The sequence below is a fragment of the Balaenoptera borealis genome (assembly GCF_965194805.1).
Source record: "Balaenoptera borealis genome assembly, chromosome: 6".
Taxonomy (NCBI): Eukaryota; Metazoa; Chordata; class Mammalia; order Artiodactyla; family Balaenopteridae; genus Balaenoptera; species Balaenoptera borealis.
Genome location: NC_138863.1, coordinates 8,604,155 through 8,623,965, shown reverse-complemented (window position 1 = coordinate 8,623,965; position 19,811 = coordinate 8,604,155). Strand labels below are relative to the sequence as shown.

General features: G+C 53.3%; 1 protein-coding gene across 5 annotated transcripts; it reads left to right on the top strand.

The window, feature by feature from the left end:
* The first annotated feature begins 1,219 nt into the window (after positions 1–1,219).
* Positions 1,220–17,758, top strand: SPATA3 (spermatogenesis associated 3). Of its 5 annotated transcripts, none has more exons than XM_082396455.1 (5): positions 1,220–1,295; positions 4,745–5,562; positions 7,058–7,232; positions 9,288–9,431; positions 16,364–17,758. In XM_082396455.1, the coding sequence occupies exons 2-4, from the start codon at positions 5,214–5,216 to the stop codon at positions 9,391–9,393; spliced, it is 630 nt and encodes a 209-aa protein (XP_082252581.1). In that variant the 5' UTR covers positions 1,220–1,295; positions 4,745–5,213; the 3' UTR covers positions 9,394–9,431; positions 16,364–17,758. The 5 variants fall into 5 exon arrangements, with proteins under 5 accessions (XP_082252581.1, XP_082252580.1, XP_082252583.1 ...); XM_082396454.1 differs by having other exon boundaries at positions 7,055–7,232; XM_082396457.1 differs by lacking the exon at positions 16,364–17,758 and adding an exon at positions 8,885–8,935 and having other exon boundaries at positions 7,055–7,232; positions 9,288–9,369.
* The last annotated feature ends 2,053 nt before the right edge of the window (positions 17,759–19,811 follow it).

Sequence of the window (19,811 nt, the reverse complement as noted above, 5' to 3'; positions counted from 1 at the left end):
TCCCAGATCACCCAGACAGCAGCCCGGCTGGGCCTGGGTAGGGCCTCCCTCCTAGGGTGCAGCCACCTAGAACCAGCCTCTCTGTTCCTCACTGCCTTTCAAACTTCCTAGGCGCAGTGAGCATCCGGGCCCACTGCTTTTTAAATGCCCCGAGTGCCCAAAAATCCATTTTACTTGGAGGCTTGGGCATAATGATCCATCCCTGGGATAAAGGGATTGGTCCTTTTGACACCAAAGACACACAAAATAATAGCGAAACTAACCACTGCCAGCGTTACACTGGCACCCACAGCAACTTCCCTGTGTTGGAAGATTTCCAAGGAATAGGGGGCAGAGGCCCTTGGTCACGGCAGGAAGAGGTAGGGCGCAGGGGTATTGTGACATCCTCCAGGGAAGGGCAGCTTTTCCCTTGGCCATCGGAGGCCCGGGCCCAGAGGGGCAAGAGAGCCGGACCGGACATGGAACCCGGGGCCCAGCCCTCCAGGGCCCCAGGGGACGGGAAGGCCGAGCCGCAGCAACAGGCCCTCGCCCAGACCATCGAGGGCCGCGGCCAGGTAGTGCTGCTGGGCGAGCTCTGGAAGCAGGATGAGTGCTGTGTGACCCTGCAGAACATTCTGGAGCAGGGCCCGACCGATCAGCCCTCTCGGCCCTCATCCATCCGAGCCACGAGCGGCCACAGCAGCTCCAGCATCTGAGCCAGGAGGTGGTTCAAGCGCTCCGGAGACAGCTCGCGGAGGTGCGCCGATTGCCCGGCCGCCAAGTCCAAGCGCTGCACGCAGAAGCAGCCCTGCGACCGGCGCAAGGCTGGGGACTCGCAAGAGCGCAAGTGCGAGGCGGCTCGGGCTGCGGCTCCGGCTCCGGCTGGGAACCCCGGCTCCGGGCTGGCGGAGGACGCGGCGTCGGACTGCCAAGACCCTAGGCAGCCGCCGGCGGCGCCCTCGCCCCGCGCGCGGCTGCTCCTGGTGTTGCGCCGCGCGTCCGCGCTGCGCTCTCAGCTGCAGCGGCTGCAGCTGCTCCTGCAGCAAGTGCGCGACCAGGACCGCCGCCCGCCCGCCGCGCTCGCCGGGATCGTCGTGCAGCCCCGGCGCGACGAGGCAGCCGAGGCGCGCCGCCGCGTGGAGACCCTGCTCTGCAGCGCCTTCGCCCCGCACAGCGCCTCCGTGGAGGTGCACACGGCCGTGTTCTGCCCCAGCCGCCCCGAGGGCACCCTGGACCTCCAGCTCGCCGCCAGCGGAGCGCACAAGGGCGCGTCGCCGGGCTGCGTCCCCCTAGTGGATCGGGCGACCCAGACGATGGTGAGGGGCCCGAGGGCGGGGGCCGGGAACGCCAGGTTGCCACGGGCGTCCCCGGGTGGGAAACTTCTAATACAGAGGGAGTTCCCTGACCCTGCTGGTCCCAAGTAGTAGACAGACCCCCAGTGTCGCAGTCCCTCTCCTAACGCCTCCACTTAACTCCGTTTTGGGTCAGTATGAACTAGATTTCTCGCCCCAGGTGTCTCGCTGGGGTAATCTCGGGTCAAAAATGTTCGAATTCACTTCATGTGTACTTAAACCTCCCACCAATCCACCCGACTCCCTTCCGGCTTGCCCACTGCTCCTAGTCAAGCTTTTCTGAGGTCCAGATTCGGAAGTTTGTAGTTCCCGGCCCCACCCCCTCCTCTCCACGTCCACTATTCCTTGCTTGGTTCCTTAGTCTTCTCCTCCAAGGAATCGCCACTACCATAAAAAGCATGCCTATGGTGAGCCAGGCACTGTTCTAAGGGCTTTTCACGACTAATCCTCACAACCCTCTAAGGAAGGCGCTGTGTTGGAGAAGCCCCGGTCCCCCGCGCGCCTCGCCCCCAATGCAGGATTCTTAGCCACAGCCCTTGAGACCCTTCCCATCAAGGAATCCAGACCTGTGGCCCCAGCGGGTTAATCTGTGGGTCTGAGGGCCCTGGGCCACCGGCCAGCTCTTAAATGAGTACCAAGTGCCTCTGCTGCCCAGAGCCCTTGCAGGGGCAACAGTTGGGAAGAAGGAAGTGCTCTGGGCTCGGTAGTCCAAAGCCCGCTCCCTGGAGGCTCTGACACCCTTCTGCTGGTGACCAGAGCACGTCTCCTCCGCCGATTAGCTGCCCTTCTGACACGTGGGGGTGAAGGGTCAGTTGCTGTCTGTGGTGCCATCCAGATCTAAGATGCTAGTTTCAGGACAAATGGTGACTGCTTGTTCTGGGTGCCCAGGATGCATCCAGAGGGCGAGAACTACCAGGGACCCTCTGGTCAGGCCCGCATCCTGACTGCCTAACTTTGCAGCCCTCTAGACTCATTCTTCTCGCTCTCCTAAATAGTCCATGAGGTCTTCCCATGGCTGGCTTTCCTGCTTCCGAAAGCCCCTTGCCTGGGGTCTGTTCCAACCATGATCCTCAGGCAAGTCCAGAAAATCCCAGTCCATTGCAAACAAGCCGTTCGTGATGCAGCTCCAAGGTGCCTTGTTCCCCATTGGCCACACCCAGCCTGCCTTCAACGATTCCCCGTGTTCCTTGTCCTCCCACCATCACCTTCGAGCAGCTCGCATTGAGCCCCTTCTCTGGACTTTGGCCCTAGAGAAGACGAGGATAGAAATCATTCTAACCCCACGTAGGATGTGATCTGGGGCCCAGGGAGGGAGAGATTGCTTCCAGTTGGGGATCTACAGAAAAGCTTTTTATGAGGAGATGGGTCCACTTGAGGTGAATCTTGATGATGGGAAGTGTTCTGACAGAGAGGGAGAGGGGCTTGATGGAGGGGAAAGGGCTTCCACAAATGCAGGAAAGTGAGGCGTGTTCACCAGACCTCTGGTGCTCACGGTCGGCTGGAGCTGGACACGGTAGCAGCAAGGTGGCCGATAAGCCTGGGACAGTGAGCCGTGACTGTTATAGAGGTGTCAGACTTCCGGGCTTGAAATGTGTGTGCTCAAGCCAGAAGGCAGAGGGGAAAATATTTTAGCAAAAACTATTGCAGTGCCATTCTTCCTCATCCTTCTGAGACAACCTCTCACTCCACAAGTGCCGTCTCTCTGCTTCTTGGGATCACCCTTGCTATTTTCTCCACGGTCATGGAAAAACTCCCCACTCCTCCCGAAGCCTGACCCTCTGTGTTTCCTTCATCACCCACCCAGGGAACAGGGATTTGTAATCTGTGTCCTGTTTGGCTCCTTGGTGTGAAATGGAATGTTTCTTTCATTGCTACCAGGAAATCCTACCCATATATGTCTGCCCCTCTCTAATTCATTTAAACCAGTGGTTCTCAACCTGGGGCAATTTCTCTCTCTCTCTCTCTCTCTCTCTCTCACACATACACACACACACACACACACACACACACACACACAAGCACACAACATCCTGGGGACATTTAGCAATGTCAGTAGACATTTTGGGTTGTCGCAACTTGGGGGGAGGGGTAGTTGCTACTGTCATCTAGTGGGCAGAGGCCAGGGATGCTACTAAACCAATTCCAGTGAAGGACGGCCTCACATGAAAGAATTATCTGACCCAAAATATCAGTAGGGTTGAGGTTGAGAAACCCTGGTTTAAACCAGGTTGCGGCCCTCGGTCAAAAGCCCGTTGGTGCCTGAAAATCGAATTTTGCAGACATAAATGCCTTAGGAGTTCCTGACCTGTCTGCTAAATCTGGACAGTGTTCCTGACTGAGGTTTCCAGTCTCTCTGATTCTAAACTGAATCCCCCGCCAAGGGATCCATTGCTCTTGACTTCAGGGAATTACCACCTTCTTGTAGACTCACTTGTTCCGTGAACATCCACACGCCAAGGGTCAACCAAATTCAACCCACCTTCTCTGATCTGAGCTTCCTTTCATTTCCAATCCTTCATGCCTTTGTTTTCTTCAGTCCTATCAAGGGGTTTTAAAATTCATTAATTTTAAGGCTTGTATAATTATCTGACTCCCTATTGCCTTCTGGAGTCATGAAAAGAAAGAGCCCCGAATGGGACTTTAGCCTTGTCGGTGCCTCCAGCCAGCTGTGTGACCTTGGGAAGGTAATTTAACTTCTCTGAACCTCAGTTTCTCTCCTGCAAACAAGAGAATCATTAAGGTCTTTTCAGGCTCTAAAATCCTTAAAATACTTCCTATCCATTTTATATCTCATGTCAGGTCTGGCCTTATGTGAGGGATCCTCCTAGGTAGGTCTGCCCTAAACCGTGTGCTGGGGCAAGAGTATCAGTCCCCAGGTTCCAGGGGTTCAGTCGAAACCGCACCCACCTAGTGGTACATTAATGGTGGAGGCGGAGTCTCCTAATGTGAACACGTTCTATGTTGCAGTCAAAGTGTGAAGTTTAAGGTTATCTTTTTAAAATGCTATTTCCTCTTCTTTCCTAAAATGAAAATCACATTGTTAACTTCGAGGAAGAGGCACAGTCCCCTAATTGGCAGGACAAGTTGGGACTTTGAGAGGTGGTCTGCCGTTGTCAGTGTAGTGAGTTTCAGAAGTTTAGTTTTCCAAACAGCTGTTACGTTTTTAGGGGAAATTCTTTTGCCAATTGCGATGGTTCTTATCAAAGTTGGGGAAACCCCCCAGCCCTTTCCCATAGCGGGGAGGGCCGGCTTTGGGAGAAGGGGGAAGCCACTCTGTATAGGATAATCTGGTGGGGGGGACAACTGACATAGCAGAAGGCTGTGGGTCTTCCACGGACCCCCAAATCTTTAGTTACCTAAAACTCACAAAATGCATGGTGAAGTTGCTTGTTTGTCCGTTTGTTTGTTTTCAGGGGGTATGTGAAAACCAGTGACAGAGCGGGCATCACAACCAGGGTGTCTTAAAGAGGAACAGCGCACAGGGACCCAAGAGCACACCAGCAAGCAGGTGCCTGAAGGAGGCGCTTGGGGGGCAGAATCGTGGGCGTCCAAGTTTCCACAGGCCCCGAGGCCAGCGTTCACCAGGTGCCCAGGTCCGTGAGGGGCACGGCAGCTGCCCTCCACCCATCCCCAGGAGCCGAGGAGGAGGGAGGACAGCAGGCTGCTGTCGGCAGAGAAGACTGTCCCCAGCACCCTGCCGTGGGAGCCACCCTGGCTTTTGTGACCTCACAGGAGGGGTGTGGGTGACCGTTCCCTGTGGGCCCTGGGCTCAGAGGGATGCCAGAGCCCCCCCGCAGGGCAGGGGCACACGGCCCCTCGGGGAGGGAGCCAGGAGGTTAGGCAGCTCCATGTAGGTGCACGTTTAGGTGAGGAGGACCCGCCATGAAGAAGGGCAAGAGGCAGAAGTCAGAGGCCAGGCGCCGAGGCTCCACCTCCCAGCGCGCCAGCTCCGAATCCAGCCCTCAGCAGCAGAGCTCGGAGTCCAGTTCACAGCAGCCCATCTCCGGATCCAGCCCGCAGCCGCCCAGCCCCCGGCCCACCTTGCAGCCGTCCAGCCCGGGACCCACCCCACAGCCAACCAGCTCTGGAGTCACCTCACAGCCCAGCAGTGAATCCACCGCCCCGCAGCCTGTGCCCCAGGCTCTCCGGGCTCCCGAACTCGGACGCTCGGCTCGGGGCGTCGTGTCTCCGGACACTGACACAAAAGCATCCCCTCGATCCAGGAAAACAGGTGGGCAGCCTGCGTGCTCGAGTGGTTCTAGCCTTCCTGCTGATGGAGTCCCAGGGCTGCCCCAGAGGCTGATACTTTTCTTATTGGGTAGTGATTCATGGTTAACGTGTGTTCTGGAACAGTGCGTGGGGAGTGCGAGGGCTTTGGGTTTTGTTTTTTTACCCTGGAGACCAGGATTCCTGGGTTTTGTCATTCCTCACCATACTGAGTCTCTCTGAAGACAGCCACGCAAACATATTAACATTCAGCGTGGCTCGGTGGTAATACTAGCTCATTGGGAGTCAGAAGTCCCACGTGGCTGCTAAAAAATAAACACCAAGGCTGCATTAGTAGAAGAATACAGTTAAGGACAAGGGAGGTGGTCATACCGCTTTACTCTGTCCTCATCGGGCCATTTGTGTGCTGTAAAAGATGCCCAGCGATCTAGTCCAAGGAAAGTAGTCCAGGTTGGGGGGATGAGAAGGGTGGGGGGAGGCAAGAACATTCTGGTGTATGAGAGTCAGTTGAGGGAATTGGAGGATATGTCTGTCAGCTGGAAGATGTGAGTAGATTTGTTCCATGTTGTCCTCAGATGCCTGACTAGGGTCCCTGGATAGGGTTGCCAGATAAAATACAGGCCACCCAGTCAAATTTGAATCTCAGATAAACAACAAATAATTTTTTAGTATAATAAGTGTGTTATGAATATTGCACGGGCGTCCTGTATTTTTATTTGCTAAATCTGGCAACTTACCCTTGGAAAACACTGTAGAAGGCAGATTTCTGCTCAGCGTTAAAAAATATCCAACAGTTAGCTCTCTCTGAAAATGGAACGGCTGTCCAATGGAAAGCAGTCCCCCATCTTCTTGGGTAGCCAGAGTCCAAATGAGCATTGGAGTGTGTCGAGGGAACTCACACAGGCAAAACCAATTATTAACTCTCCAAGTTCCTCTGGGATCCACAGCCCAGGACAGCAATGGGAGGTGAGCTTGGGAAAGTATTTCAAAGACTGTCCACTGGAGCAGCAGTTGTCTTCTGGATGAATCCGAGAGCCCCAGAAAAATGGACCGTGGCCGCTCCAGTTGCAGGAATCTCAGTGCCACTTCTCCTAGGCTGGGCAGTCACCTGCTGCCGTCCCTTCCTGTGAATTCCACGGAAAGAGCACAGAATTGAGTTAGAAATCCTGCGTTGAAGCCCACTTCTTCAATCTCCTTGCTATCAGAGCACATCTCATACCCTTTGAGCCTCGGTTTCCGTATCTGTAAGCTGAGAATAACCGTAGTCCTTTTCACGGGGTTGTTCTGATGACTGAATGAGATGGATAGTGCCTTATAGAACGCTGTACAGGTGTCAGCTGTTACATCGGTGTTCTTCGTCTTATGCCCAGGTAGCACCAGTCTAGCAGACAGCTGGTTCCCCAGGCAGTCGGTCCTCTCTGCTCTGCACAAGCCGCTCCTGGTGTGGACACGTCCCGCGGGCAGTGGGCCCCTCACCTCTCTCCTTCTCTGTCCAGCAGGGCCTGTGACGCGAGCGGGCCCGCACGCCTTCTGTTCCTGTTCCGCTTGCCCCGGCAGCTCTGCTTGCTGGCGCCGTCTGGGCCCGTGCCATAGCCGCATCTTCGATGTCCTTCTGCCCTGGGCCTGGCCGATCATGCCAGGGAGAAGATTCCCAAACTTCCTCACCTTCTACAGGTCCTGGAGCGCGTGGGGGGCTGGGCCCTCGGGGCACGCACCGTATTAGCAGCCGTGTGTAACTTCTTCCTCTCGGGACTCCCAGGCCCAAAGGAAAGCCACGTCCTGGGGGTCGGCACCCAGGCCTTTCTGACCAGCCCCAGGCCCAGGTACCCCACCTGCACGGAGAGGTGACGACTTTCTTCCTTACCGGGCATGGCTTCTTTGGGGTTCATTTTTCTTCGCTCCATAGGCAGCCTCCTTGCTCACAGCACGCTCCCCCTCAGTCCGTCCTGAAGCCCCTGTCGCTCAGAAGCTTGGTGATTAACGCTCCCTCAGGCCACCACCTCCTTCCGCAGCCTGAGCCATAGCCCAACGCTTCCGGCTCCTGACCCGCACATGAACGCCCCCTGGAATTTAGAGATATAAATACGGGTGTAAATCACATACCCCTTCGTGCCAGGAAGACCTCTACCCCCTTCAGCGGGTCTCGGGCTGTTCCTGGCAGCCCCCCAGGGGTCTGTCCGTGACCCGGAGGCCCACACAACATCGCCTGCAGCATCTGCCCTTCTTTTCCTCTCCCACGAAGCCACCAGGTGGCCGCCACTTCCTCTCGTGGGAAGACCCCTGTTGAGGGAACTGGACTGAAGATGTCCCTCACCTCTTCCGGTGGCGCAGGGCTACGCGCAAGGGCTGGAGAGGCGCCTCCGCCTACCCCCAGCTCTGGGCCCCAGGGCAGCTCCACTTATACTCAGGTCTCACAAATGCCCACAGAAGAGGCCTTCCGCCTGGGCATCTCCCAGCCCAGAAGCTGAGCCCACCCGTCCTCCATCCCCATCCGGCTCCTCTTCCCAGCCCCTGCCCCACCAAACCCCCTCTCTTGTATGTTCGTGAAAAGCACCATCTCTCAGGCATATGAAGAGAGGCAAACAGGTACCCAGGTGTGTTGGGAGAACATGCCGGAGCTAAAAATACCGTACTGCCTGGTAAGTCCCGCCAAGGAAGGGCCTGCCCCCCACTCACCATGATCAGCTGTCCTTCCACACACTTAGTGCTTCCGTCCATTTAGTGCCATGTGGTGCCATGGATTCATAAACCAGCAAGTAGGCAAACCTACTCTGCATAGGATACTAGGCACTGGGAGGGAACTTTACCCTTAAAAATTGTGCAGCCCACATGGTAAGCTAAGATATGTACACTTAGAAACTAAGGTGCAGGCCAGGAAGTGATACGTGTCCTATAGGAGATGTTCAAAGAGCTTCACTCCTGAGCTGGGGTCCAGGTAGACGTTGTAGTATCAGTTGTAACTGAGCTGAATCTAAAAGGATTTTAGGATCCTCAATGGCCTATTTTAAAGGGAGAGCATTCCAGGTGGAGGAAAAGGCACAAGGCAAGGCTCCGAAATAGGAAAGTGTGGGGCAGGGGCAGAGTCCATTCTGGCCCGGATAAGACATGCAGTCCTAATTCTGCTCAAGTTTACGCCTGCTTCCGTAATCTTTCCATTTTTCTGTGGAGTGGAATGTTGACTCTGGGCTTTAAGTACACATTCACATTAGATAAGAATCCCTGCTTTAGTAGGATTTTTGTCCAAATGGATATTGCATCTTGTGAAAGCCTTCCTCACAATTATTAGCATAATCATATACTTTCTTTTTCCACCACCTTTGTCGTAGGTGTAGTATGTGGTTTCCTCAGACGCCTCAACCCCAGAATAGAGCTACATGGTAGGACTACTTCACGGGATGGTTGTGAAGCTTGAGGAGGACGCTGGGTGTGAGGTGTTTAGCACAGGGCCTGGCACACGGCAGCCTTGACTACCTTTGTCACCTTCTCTCTGAGTGTCCGGGGAGCTGGCATCCCAGGCCAGCCCATCCTTGGATCCTGAGGGGTCCTGTGGTAGAGCTTTATTGGGAGGGGTGCAGGGGGTTGTGTTCCCTTGAGAGGAGGAGCCATAGGGGGAGATGGACATTCCTGTGATGCTGAGGGGACCCCACAATTTCCACTTTCCTCTGCATATAGACAGGCACTAAATCCCAGCTGCCCCCCAACCTGTGGGCTTTCTGCTTTGCTTTGCAGAAGACCTGCAAGCAAACATTCCACTCATCGTAATTCGCGTGCTCCGAGCCCTCGGGACTGTTGCTGTGGCTCTGGGAGCCCTGGGAACTGCCTACTACATCACTGAATCCTTGTGAACAAGTCCCCAGGCCTGCGGTCCAGCAGGTATGTGGACCCCCTTCGTGCCCACAGCCCTTTGCAGAGTGGTCCTCAAGCCCACTCACTCACCATCCCTGCAGCGCAGGGCTGATGGAATGTCTGTCTCTTCTCTGAATGGAGGAGGTCTCTAGGGGTGGACGAAGCCCCCAGCCTCTCAGGGGAAGCTTGAGGACTGAGTGACTTGTTTCTGGCCTCAGGGTCCACTGGCACATCTCTCTCAGGCAGCCCTGGACACTCGTGGACAATGCTAGACCCATTGCTGGGATCTTCAAAACAGAGTTTCCCACCTCTCCTCTGGCCTGGGGGAACCAACCTGAGTTGGTTCCCTGGGGGAACTCTAGCCTATTCCATCCCATACTGCGGATGATTTTTATGTACATATGTGGCCTGTCTCCACGCTGTATTGCAAGATCCTTGAGGGCAGGGAGCATGCCTTCCACAACATCTTCAATCCTCCCCTGGCTCCCGAGAAGCAGAGCCTGAGACAGGGATTTGGGTGCACAGGATTTAGTGAAGGAAAACAGTGAGGGAGGCAAGAGAGGGAGGGGAAGGAGTGGAGCAAGGACAAGCCCTCAGCTGAAGTCCGCTTAGCCCCGTCCTGGGGAGCTCTGGAGGGTCAATTACACCCAGCGTTGGTCTCACTGTGAGACAAGAGGGTTGGCCTTTCATGCCCGTCTGTGAGTCAGTCATTGGCTACAGGGTGAGGTGGGGAGTACGTGTCTTTGTGAAAAAGTGGCTCCCATTTGCGTGAGGACAAGTGCCTGAGGAAGGAGACAGCTCTGAGCCTTTAGCAACCAACATTCATAATTCACAGGAGCTGGGGGATGGATGTGCCAGCCCAGAAAGGGGATCTGGGTGGGTACCAAGAGCACCCCCAATTGTCCCCATTGTCAAGTCCACATGCGGTGAATGCCTAACAAGTGGTGATGGGGGTGGGACAGGGGGTAATGGGAGCATTTCAACCCACCCCAGGCCTCCAGCAGCCACAGCAGGGCGTGTGGTGGGAATAGAGGCTCAAGGTACCTCAGAAGCCCAGCCCGGAAAATAAACTCCAGTGAGAGCTCACCATCTCCTCAAGGGCTCTGCTGCCTGATCCTGGGATGTTCATGAAAGAGCAGAGAAGCACCTTAAGCTTCACAAAATTCCACAGCAGTTGAAATCCTCAGTTTCCTCATCTGTACATAGGGAAGATCATAGCGCCTTCCTCTTGAGATCGTTGGGAGTGTGAGACGAGTATGAGACAAGGTGCTCGGAGGGCAGAGAGCTGGCCAGCTTGGGGAGTCTTGTTACTGTTATCGTCATGGAGGTGGTGGTCGTTGGAAAGACGCTGGCTTTGGACTTAGAGCTGTAGGTTCTAGCCTTGACTCTGCTGCCTGGTCTCTGGGTGTTCGGGGCCACGTTACTTGACTTCTGTGAGAGTCAGTAACATCTCTAAAATGGGGAGAATAACAGCTACCTCCAAGGGCAATGGTTGTGAGGATCAAGTGAGGGGATGTGCAGCCCTGCAGGGCCTGGTCACGGGTTGGGTAGATGGTGGCGACTGGCAGTGTGAAGATGGCACCCAAGCTCAAGCGTTTTGTCTTAGAGTCTCCTTCCAGCAGAGCCCACTGGTGTGAGCTTGGGTTCCGGAGGCAGGAAGCCTTGGGATCAGATCCCCCTTCAACACCCAGTATCTCTGGGGCCTGGGCAACTCCCTTAACTCCTGATGCCTCATTTGCTTGTTAAATGGAGATAATAATACTACAGCTCTCACTTGGGGTGGGGGGGAACTGGGTAAAAAAAATGCATGTGAAACACTTAGCATAGGGCCTGGCACAGAACAGGCCCTCAACATAGCAGCGACATCACCATCATCATTTTTTAACTCAGTATTCCCCAAACTTTATTGACTTTTGACATCTGGAATATTACTTTTTTATATATATTTTTTGAAGTATTATTAACCTACAATACTGTGTGAGTTATGGTGCACAACATAGTGATTCGATATTTCTATACATTACAAAATGATCCCCACAAACACTAGTTTTATTAAAACCTAAAATCATTAATGTTAGTAGATGGGAAAATAGTAAACTAGAAGTCAAAATATAGTCAAGCTATGTTTGGGGATCGATCACTTATTTTCTTTAAATTAGCTTCCTTTTTAACTTAAATGCATTTATTTTCAAACTGGCCATAAATGGAAAATCCTATCCTTTGCCATAAAAAAGACTCACAGTAAATATAAATACCATAAAAACGAAATGTCATAGAATTCTGGCTGATAGGGTGCCTGAAAAAGTCTCAGCTTTGACATCAGTGTCCTGTGTGTTCAAAGATATTTGACAACTGTTGGATGTTAACACTGGCCAGCTCCACGCTAAGACCCTCTTTAACCGGAGGGTTGAAAGATAACGGGAATGGGCCGTGATTCCACATTGTTGAACTCCGTGTCCAGTGCCACCCGAAGTGTCTCAGTGTCCATGAGGGGGGGTGCGTGTCTCACCCACACTGTAGTTCACACAGTCCTGAGCCCTGGGGGGATGGGAGGAGACAGTGGAGGAGGAGGAGGGGAAGCGAAGGAGGCGGGGGGGCTGGCGGTGGGAGGACTGGAATGGCAACCTGCCCTGGGCCTGGAGTAGGTCATTTCCCCGGGAATAACTGAGAGTCTGCAAAGTTACAGAGGCTCCCCAGAGACTGAATCCAGTCTTCACTCCATCCCCCAAAGCTGTGTGTGTGTTGCCAGCGGTGGGGGGGGGGGGCTTGTTTTGGGGCCCTGGCATCACTGACATCACTTACAAACCACGCAGCGTGCAGACTTCACGCAGCTCTGCCTCTTCTGCTCTGAGGGATGGCTCCTCTGTCTCCCTAGGGCAGGCCCCTTTCCTGATGCAGGGTTAGGATAGGCGGGTCCTCCCAGGGACAGACCCTCTCTCTTCTGTCCCATGGCACCTTGTCTCCCTGGAGAAGAGGGAGACTATGCCAGCACCCCTGCCCCGTGCAGTGGCCTGAAACAGGGTCCTTCCCAAGCCCCAGAGCCCGTGCCTGGTGATTCTGATGAGGTGGCTTTTCCTCATGTGACCCTCTGCTTTTGTCAAATTGCTCTTCTGGAGACTGTTTTGGAACCAGCATTGGGATCAATGCTAATTGGCATCCGGGTGCTTAAGATGTGCAGGCCCCCGCTTCTTCCAGACGTGCCAAGGCCGGGCTGCGGTGTCACCTCCCATGTCATTCAGTGGATGCTGTGGGCCTGAGGGTCTGATGAAGACACCACCAGCAGGGGTCAGGGAAGCATCTTCTGGAAGCCCAGAAGTTTTAGCCGCCGTTCCTAGACACTGGTCGCCATGGTATTTCCCACCCCGACTCCCCAGTGTCCCCCACATAACCCACTGTGTAGCTATGTAAGTGGGTCACCTTGGCTGTCACGTATCAGTACTAATCGTGTGCCCAGCACCACACTAGGTGCTGTGAGACGTGACGGCACAGTGGTGAGTGGATGGCCAAGTCCATCAACAGACCCAGGCTAGGCTTAAGACTTTGAGGTCTAGTAAAGTCTGTGGAACTAAGCCAGCCAAGGCTCCCAGGCAAAGGGAGCAGAGGTGATAACTCAGATGTAGACATCTGACATCCAAGCTAGAAGGTGGCAGAGTCCAGATGGGAGAGAGAGTTTGGTAATTAAATAATGCATTCATTCATTAAATATTTCTTGGGCACCTACCTTGTACCAGGACAGGAAGCAGCCCCTCCCTGGGAGCCTACATTCTAGTGGACACAGACAAGTCAGTGAATAAACCGGATCACTTGATTTGGTGGTAAATTTTATCAAGGAAATAAAAATATAAAGTTGATCTGATAAAGGGCAGAGAGGGGTGGGGTGACCAGGAGGGGCCGCTGGTGGAGCCAGACTGGTCTGCAAAGGCCTCTCTGAACTGAGGCGCATGTGGCAGAAGGAGCCAGACTGTGCAAATCTGGGGGGAAAGTGTTCTGTGCAGCAGGAACAGCAAACCCAGTAGCCCCGAGGCAGGAAGGACTCTTAACATGTTTGGGGGCCATCCTGGCGCCAGTATGGCTAGAGTTGGGGGGTCAGGATGCCACTTTTGGGGAGACCAAGGTCAGGCAGGCTCTTGGAGCTTCCACTGTATTCTAGAGGTGGTGGGCAGCCCCTGAAGCAGGACAATAGCAAATCCTTACACAGGCACGCTTCTGGGTGTTTTACGTGTATTAACTCATTCATCCTCCCCTCAGAGGGGAGTATCTCAAGCTGCTGGTTTAGGTTTCAAAACAATCACAGTGCCTGTTGGGTAGAAAATGGGAAGGGGCAGAGGGGCGGGGAATGACCTGGTAGGACTCACTTGCACTGGTCCAGGCAGGCGAAGATGGTGCTTGGACCAGGGTGATGGCTGTGGAGGGGAACGTGAACAGCTATACTATGGGGGTTGAACCAGCAAGTCTGGCTGAGAGATTGGATGAAATAATGAGGAAAAGAGAAGCCTCAAGGATGACTCCAAGTTTGGGGTGTCATCGCCAGAGGATCAACGTGCAAGAGGGGATAAAAATCAAGAGTTCTGTTTTGTTGTTAATTTTGAGATGTTGGACAACCAAGTGGAGATGTCAGGTAGGCAGAGGCATAGAGGGAGCTCACAGGAAAGGCTGGGTCTTAGCTGTAAACATAAGAGTCATTAGCAATAGCTGACATAGGGAGAGAGCATGGATAGAGCAGAGGGCCAGGAGTCAAGCCAACGCTGAGAAGTCTGATAGTAAAGGAAGGTGTCTGCAGAGAAGACACCTGCTCTGGGTCTACTCTGGGTCTAGGTGAGCACATGGGATCCCAGGAGGTTTCCAGAGGTAAGGAGAACAGGTAGGCTCAGGTCAAAAAGTGTCCACAGGTAGGGAAAGGCAACAGAGGTGTATCTCAGTGGGAGGCGCTGGTGAGCTGTGACCTCTGACCATAAGGATCCAGCGGCTCCTTTCTGCTTGTTCTCCTGTTCCCTGCCGAACGTGGACAGACAGGCCTGTGTTTCCCCATCTGGCACCAGGACCCATCCCCATTTGTACAGTGAACAGAGGGAGGACCCTGAACCAGCACCCAGGTCCAGGTCTCATGGCCTCTTGACTGGATGGGCCAACCCTGGTGCTCACTGAGGTCCCCCTTCCCAGGCATCCTGTAAGCTCAGCCACCGCTCTCTATGCAGACCCTTTCAAGTGCAAAAGGTTTTCACTGCTTCAAGAGAAAAATTCCTTAGCTTGACAGTTGAATGAAACTCACCTACCTCCCACGGTTAAGGTGCTTCCCAGTAAACACTGGGAAGGGTTCTACCAATGGCATTGCTCTGATGTCTCTCTTTTTAATTCAGTTGTCAAATGAAAGGGTGAATTGGTAGGTTTCCAAATGCCACAAGGCATTTTAAGACTTGATTTACAAGTGGATTATGAGTTAGCTTACTTGGTGCTGCAAATTTCAGCAAACCTAATTCAAAATTACAATAGGGAGATTATCTCACATAACAAAACAGTCAGGAAGTGTCAGGGCTGGTGAACTCAACAGTGTCATCAGAGACCTGGGGACTTGTGTGGACAAGGCTCTGACTCCCCCAGCGGAGGGCGCACTAGTTCCCCTCCTGGGCAGATGGCTGGAGGAGCCCCAGAATTATATCCTCATACCCTGACAACCAGAAGCAGGGAAGAGGCCACCTCCTTCTTGTGTCTCTTCTTGAGTTAAGAAACTCTTCCCAGGATCCCCCTCCCATGGTATACTTGCCCCCTCATTGGGGTGACATGCCTCTGAATTGGATCTCATGCTCCTTCTTTTTTTAAAAATTATTTATTTATTTATTTTCCAGCTCCGGGCCTTAGTTGTGGCATGCGGGATCTTTAGTTGTGGTGTGTGGGAATTTAGTTGTGGCATGCATGCGGGATCTAGTTCCCTGACCAGGGACCGAACCCAGGCCCCCTTCATTGGGAGCACGGAGTCTTAACCGCTGGACCATCAGGGACATCCTTCATGCCCCTTCTTAAGCAAATTAATAGCATGGGGGGGGGGTAAATTTTCATGACTGGATTAGACCAATCTAGATCTACTCCCACACCCTGCCCCTACGGACAAGGGTGGACAAAGGAGGGGAGCATCAAACCAAATGGGGCCCCCGCCAGGAAGGCAGGTGTGCGAGTGGATTTGGGGAGAGCAGCCAGCAGCACCCGCTACAACAGGCAAGCGTGTTTTAAGAAGGTGATATGGTAGCCAGTGCAGGACGAACTTCAAAGCAGACCTGTTGGCCTGGGACCTCTCTGGCTTTAGCCCCTGAAAGCCACCCTGAGGGTGTTGTGCGTCAGTGTGCACGCATGTGTTGGTGGTAGGGGGAGGGATGAGTTTGTAGACTCTCAGTTCTTAGACCGGCTGGGAGGGAAACAAGCAGTTTGGTGTCCTTCTCAGTCCAGAGCGTGAAGAACCATCTGATGACACTGGCAAAGCCTCCTCTCCAGGGAATCATGTTTATAGAATTTTCTTTCCAAAAGCTTGGTGAGCCTCTCTCTCTGCATCCCACCAATGAAAGATGCAGCACTAAAATCAAGGGGCTGCTTCCCCTCTCCTTTTGGGCACTGAATGTAGTGAAACTCACCACCATGGCCTGGCGTTTGGGAAACGAGGCTCCGTCTTAGCTGCCGGGATCCCTGGGGGAAGGGAGAGGAAACAGAAGGCACCCAGCTCACGCCAGGCACTTTGCAAAAGCTTGTTACAGCCTGAAGGGAAAAAACAAAGTCCCTGAGAGGCCGAGTTTGGACAAAAGGAAGAGTGGATGTAATGAATGGAAGAAATTTGAATCCTAAATTTATTTTCCCACAGGAGGATCTTAGCTGCTAAACCCTCACCCTGAGGCTATAAAACTGGAAAGCCACCAGAATTCTGGGGTCATAGAGTATTGTCTAAGCTCATGGCTCTGTCCTTATTTTTCTTACAGATCCAGTTTTCCATCAAGGATCTCTCTTGTCACCAAAATAGAACAAAACAGAACAAAACAAAAAAGGATTCTGTTTCTTTAGTGTATTCTACCCGGAGACACAGAGGTTGGCCTTGGCACATGGGTAGGGAGGTAAACTTGGGGGTGACTCTGTGAGCCCCAGGTAAACCAGGGTGGGACCCTGCTGTTCCTGTTGGCGGCCACACACCCAAGGGGGGCAACTTCCTCTGCACACACTCACAGAACAATTTCAGATCCTCCCACTCTAAATGCAGACATCAGACAACTTAATTCAATACCTAACATAACTGCTCAACTGCACTTCCATCCGGTGGTAATCCCAGTTAGCAGGAGCGGGAGGAATGTGCCTGTGTCGGGCTTGCAGCCTTGTGGTCTGTCTGGTGACTTAGCTGCACCCAGCCATTGCCTGGTGGGTTTGGACATCTAGCTTCTGAGCGGCCGAGGCAGAGGTCTTACTTCAAGGTGACCCCAGGAAACACCAATAGACGTGAAACAGAAAAGGGAGGACTGCGAATACAGGTGCAGTGGCCACTGGGGGCAGATGAAGCTGAATCCTGCTGGGGCAGCACTAGGAAACAAACACACACATCAGAGTAATCTCACCCAAGGAGGGGAAGCTGGGCGTTTATATACACATCGGTTAAGGGCTGCTGGGAGGGAGGTGGTTAATTCCCCCCGCACTTTTGTCCCCTGGGGAGTGCAGAGGGTGGAGGTTGGGAGCTGAGAATTCACTGAAGCAGTTACACAAGAGGATAGGAGGGGGCAGGTAGTAGGGGGGTGAGGACAGCCCTGAACTCAAGTGAGTGAGTGCACAGAGCACCTGGGTGACCCGCCTGCCTCTAAGAGGGGGCCAGGCTCGGAGCAAGTGGGATTGGGCGGGGGAGGTGGGGGGCGGCCAGGCAGGTTACCTGGAATCCCGGAGCCCACCCTCCACCTCCCAATCCCAGGATGTCCCTTCCTGAACAGACGCTGGGAGATTGGGAGAGGGTACCCTGGACTGACAGGATCCTTCTCTGGGAAGCCAGCCTCGGGAAGAATAATGCTGACTTCCAGGGTGGGGTGTGGCCATGTTGAGGTCCGTCCTGCAGATCAGGATGAGAGGGACCCGCAGGCACGGCGGAGGGGACCGGGGACCCCGGGGCTGCTGCCTCTGGTCAACACAGCTCCTCTGACTGAAGATATTTAGCTCCCTTTTCTGGCGTATTACTTAGGCCCCCGTTTGTTGTAAATGTCAGACAGTCTAACCCAAAGTGGCCTGAGCAAAACGAGCGTGTATTAACTCCTGTAAAAGTCAAGAGTGTTCCAGTCCAGACGTGGTTTGTTCCAGGGGTGCCGGCTGCGCCCCCAGAGCCCATTTCTCTCCGTCTGCTTTGCTGTGTCAGTTCCATGCTCAGGCAAGCTCTTCCCACAACGTGGCCAGCAAGGTGGCCAGATGGCTGCTCCAGCAACAGCCCCCCAGCCCCCCAGCCTCCGAAGTCAAGTCTGGCAGAGAAGGCCTCTGATGGGGCTCTGATTAAGTCCTGTGTCCCTCCCGGAACCTGCGCTCTGCCCAGGGGAATGCAGTGCTCTGATTGGCCAGCCTAGGCCTACACAACCATCTTTGGAAGTGAGGGTCAACTCCACAGCAAGTGCGAGGGCTGAGAGCAGGGAAGAGACAAAACAGTAATTTTGGTAACCTTTAACCAAAGGAAATGGGAATGGGTGCAAGGCAGCTGAAAACAGCAGATACCTACTCTGGGTGGGTCTGGGCCTGCGACCAGGGCCCTGGTGCTGCCCTCCCGCTCCTGCCCCTTTCCCGTCCACCCCGACCCCTTCACCAGAATGAATGCCTGAGTAGCCAGGAGCTGAGGATTCACAGCTACCTTAAGCCCCAGACTCCTGGTGGTTGGATTCCCCAGGGCAGTGGTGACCTGGGCAGTACTACCTTCCCACTCAGGGAAATGTATAGGCAGTGCTGGTTGTCACGATAACTAAGGGATACTATGGGCCGTTAGTGGTGAAGGCCAGTCCCACACAGTAAATAATTATCCCACCCCAAATGCCAATAGCAGCCTCCTTGGCAATCACTGCCATTGGGTTCACCTGTGGATACTCTCCTACACTGGCTTTGCCTTGGGCTTCACAGTACTTGTCACGGACCATAGACATCACTCTCAAAGAGTGGAAACCACATGCTAAATAGCCACATGCCAAGAGTCCCCCATCACTCTTCATGCTGCTGTGTGCAGTTCTGTTGGCGTGCCCACCTCTCCCCTCTGTTAGGTTCTGGAGCCAGAGGCCAGGTGTTTTTCCTCTCTCAAATCCTTCCCAGAGCATAACAGAATCTCACGAATGGGCAGGCCTGCCACCATTGGGACCATTTTTGGATAAGTTGAGGTTTGAGTTGGACCATTATATTCAGAGTGGCTTATAAATGTGATCATTGGATTGAACTACAGTTGACCCGTGAACAACTCAGGTTTGAACTGCACGAGTCCACTTATACATGGATATTTTTCAGCAGTAAATACTACAGTACTACATGGTCATGGTTGGTTGAACCCAAGGATGCAGAGGAAGCGCAGATACGGCGGGCCAACTATATATTACACTCATCTAACCCCCCATGTTGTTCAAGGGTCAACTGTGTTGGGTTTTTTTTTTTTAATTTAAACTTCTTTATTTTACATTTTACAACTTGGATGTTTTATGTTTTGACATTTGAAACAAATTTGCAAACAATGACTTTTATGGAAAACTACACATCATAAGCACTATGCACTCTAGTTATTTGATCGGTTTATGAACAGTCTCCAGGAGGTTGAAAATAGCTAAGATTCAACTGTGTTTTAATTACTGCCAATTTCAAGCGATAGCTCCGAGAGGTGCTTTTGAAGTTTAGAGCTAGAAAGAAGTGGAACCAAGTATATATGTGAACACAGTGCAGTAACTAAGGCTGCCCTGGCTGTGAGCTTGGAGACAGCCTGGCTGAGACTAGGCTTGAGGATTTAGCATCTTCACCAGGCTGGACTCACACCTTGGCTCTGAATGTGGTCTCCAGACCACAGGTTTGTTATTCTTGGGAAAGTCAGGTCTATCCCACTGGAACAATCCATTCAAGAGTGAGAGATGAGAGTACAAGAAGGAAGAAGCAGAACCAAGCCCAGAAGGACCCATTTTCCTACAGTTGCCCGTCTGGTCCACCTAGCTCATTGGTGCCAGGAGTCTAGGACCAGGTGAAAGGTCCTGAGCTTTTCAGACACTCCTATGGTCTCCATCCATCCCACCCCCACCTCCAGAGGACAACCACTCTCCCACTTGCCATGAAGCCTGGTGGGTTACAGGTAGAGTTAGTAACCAGGATCCAGAGAACTGAACTGACAAATCCAGTCATAAAATTCATGCGGAACACCAAAGTACAGCCTCTTCTGCCTCCAGCCTAGGGTCC

Bases quoted from the DNA above. Each gene is read 5' to 3' on its own strand.
- SPATA3 (XM_082396454.1), top strand. From the start codon at position 5,214: ATGAAGAAGGGCAAGAGGCAGAAGTCAGAGGCCAGGCGCCGAGGCTCC. The intron at 5,563-7,054 runs GTGGGCAGCCTG...TTCTCTGTCCAG, and splicing joins CCCTCGATCCAGGAAAACAG to CAGGGCCTGTGACGCGAGCG. The intron at 7,233-9,287 runs GTCCTGGAGCGC...TTTGCTTTGCAG, and splicing joins AACTTCCTCACCTTCTACAG to AAGACCTGCAAGCAAACATT.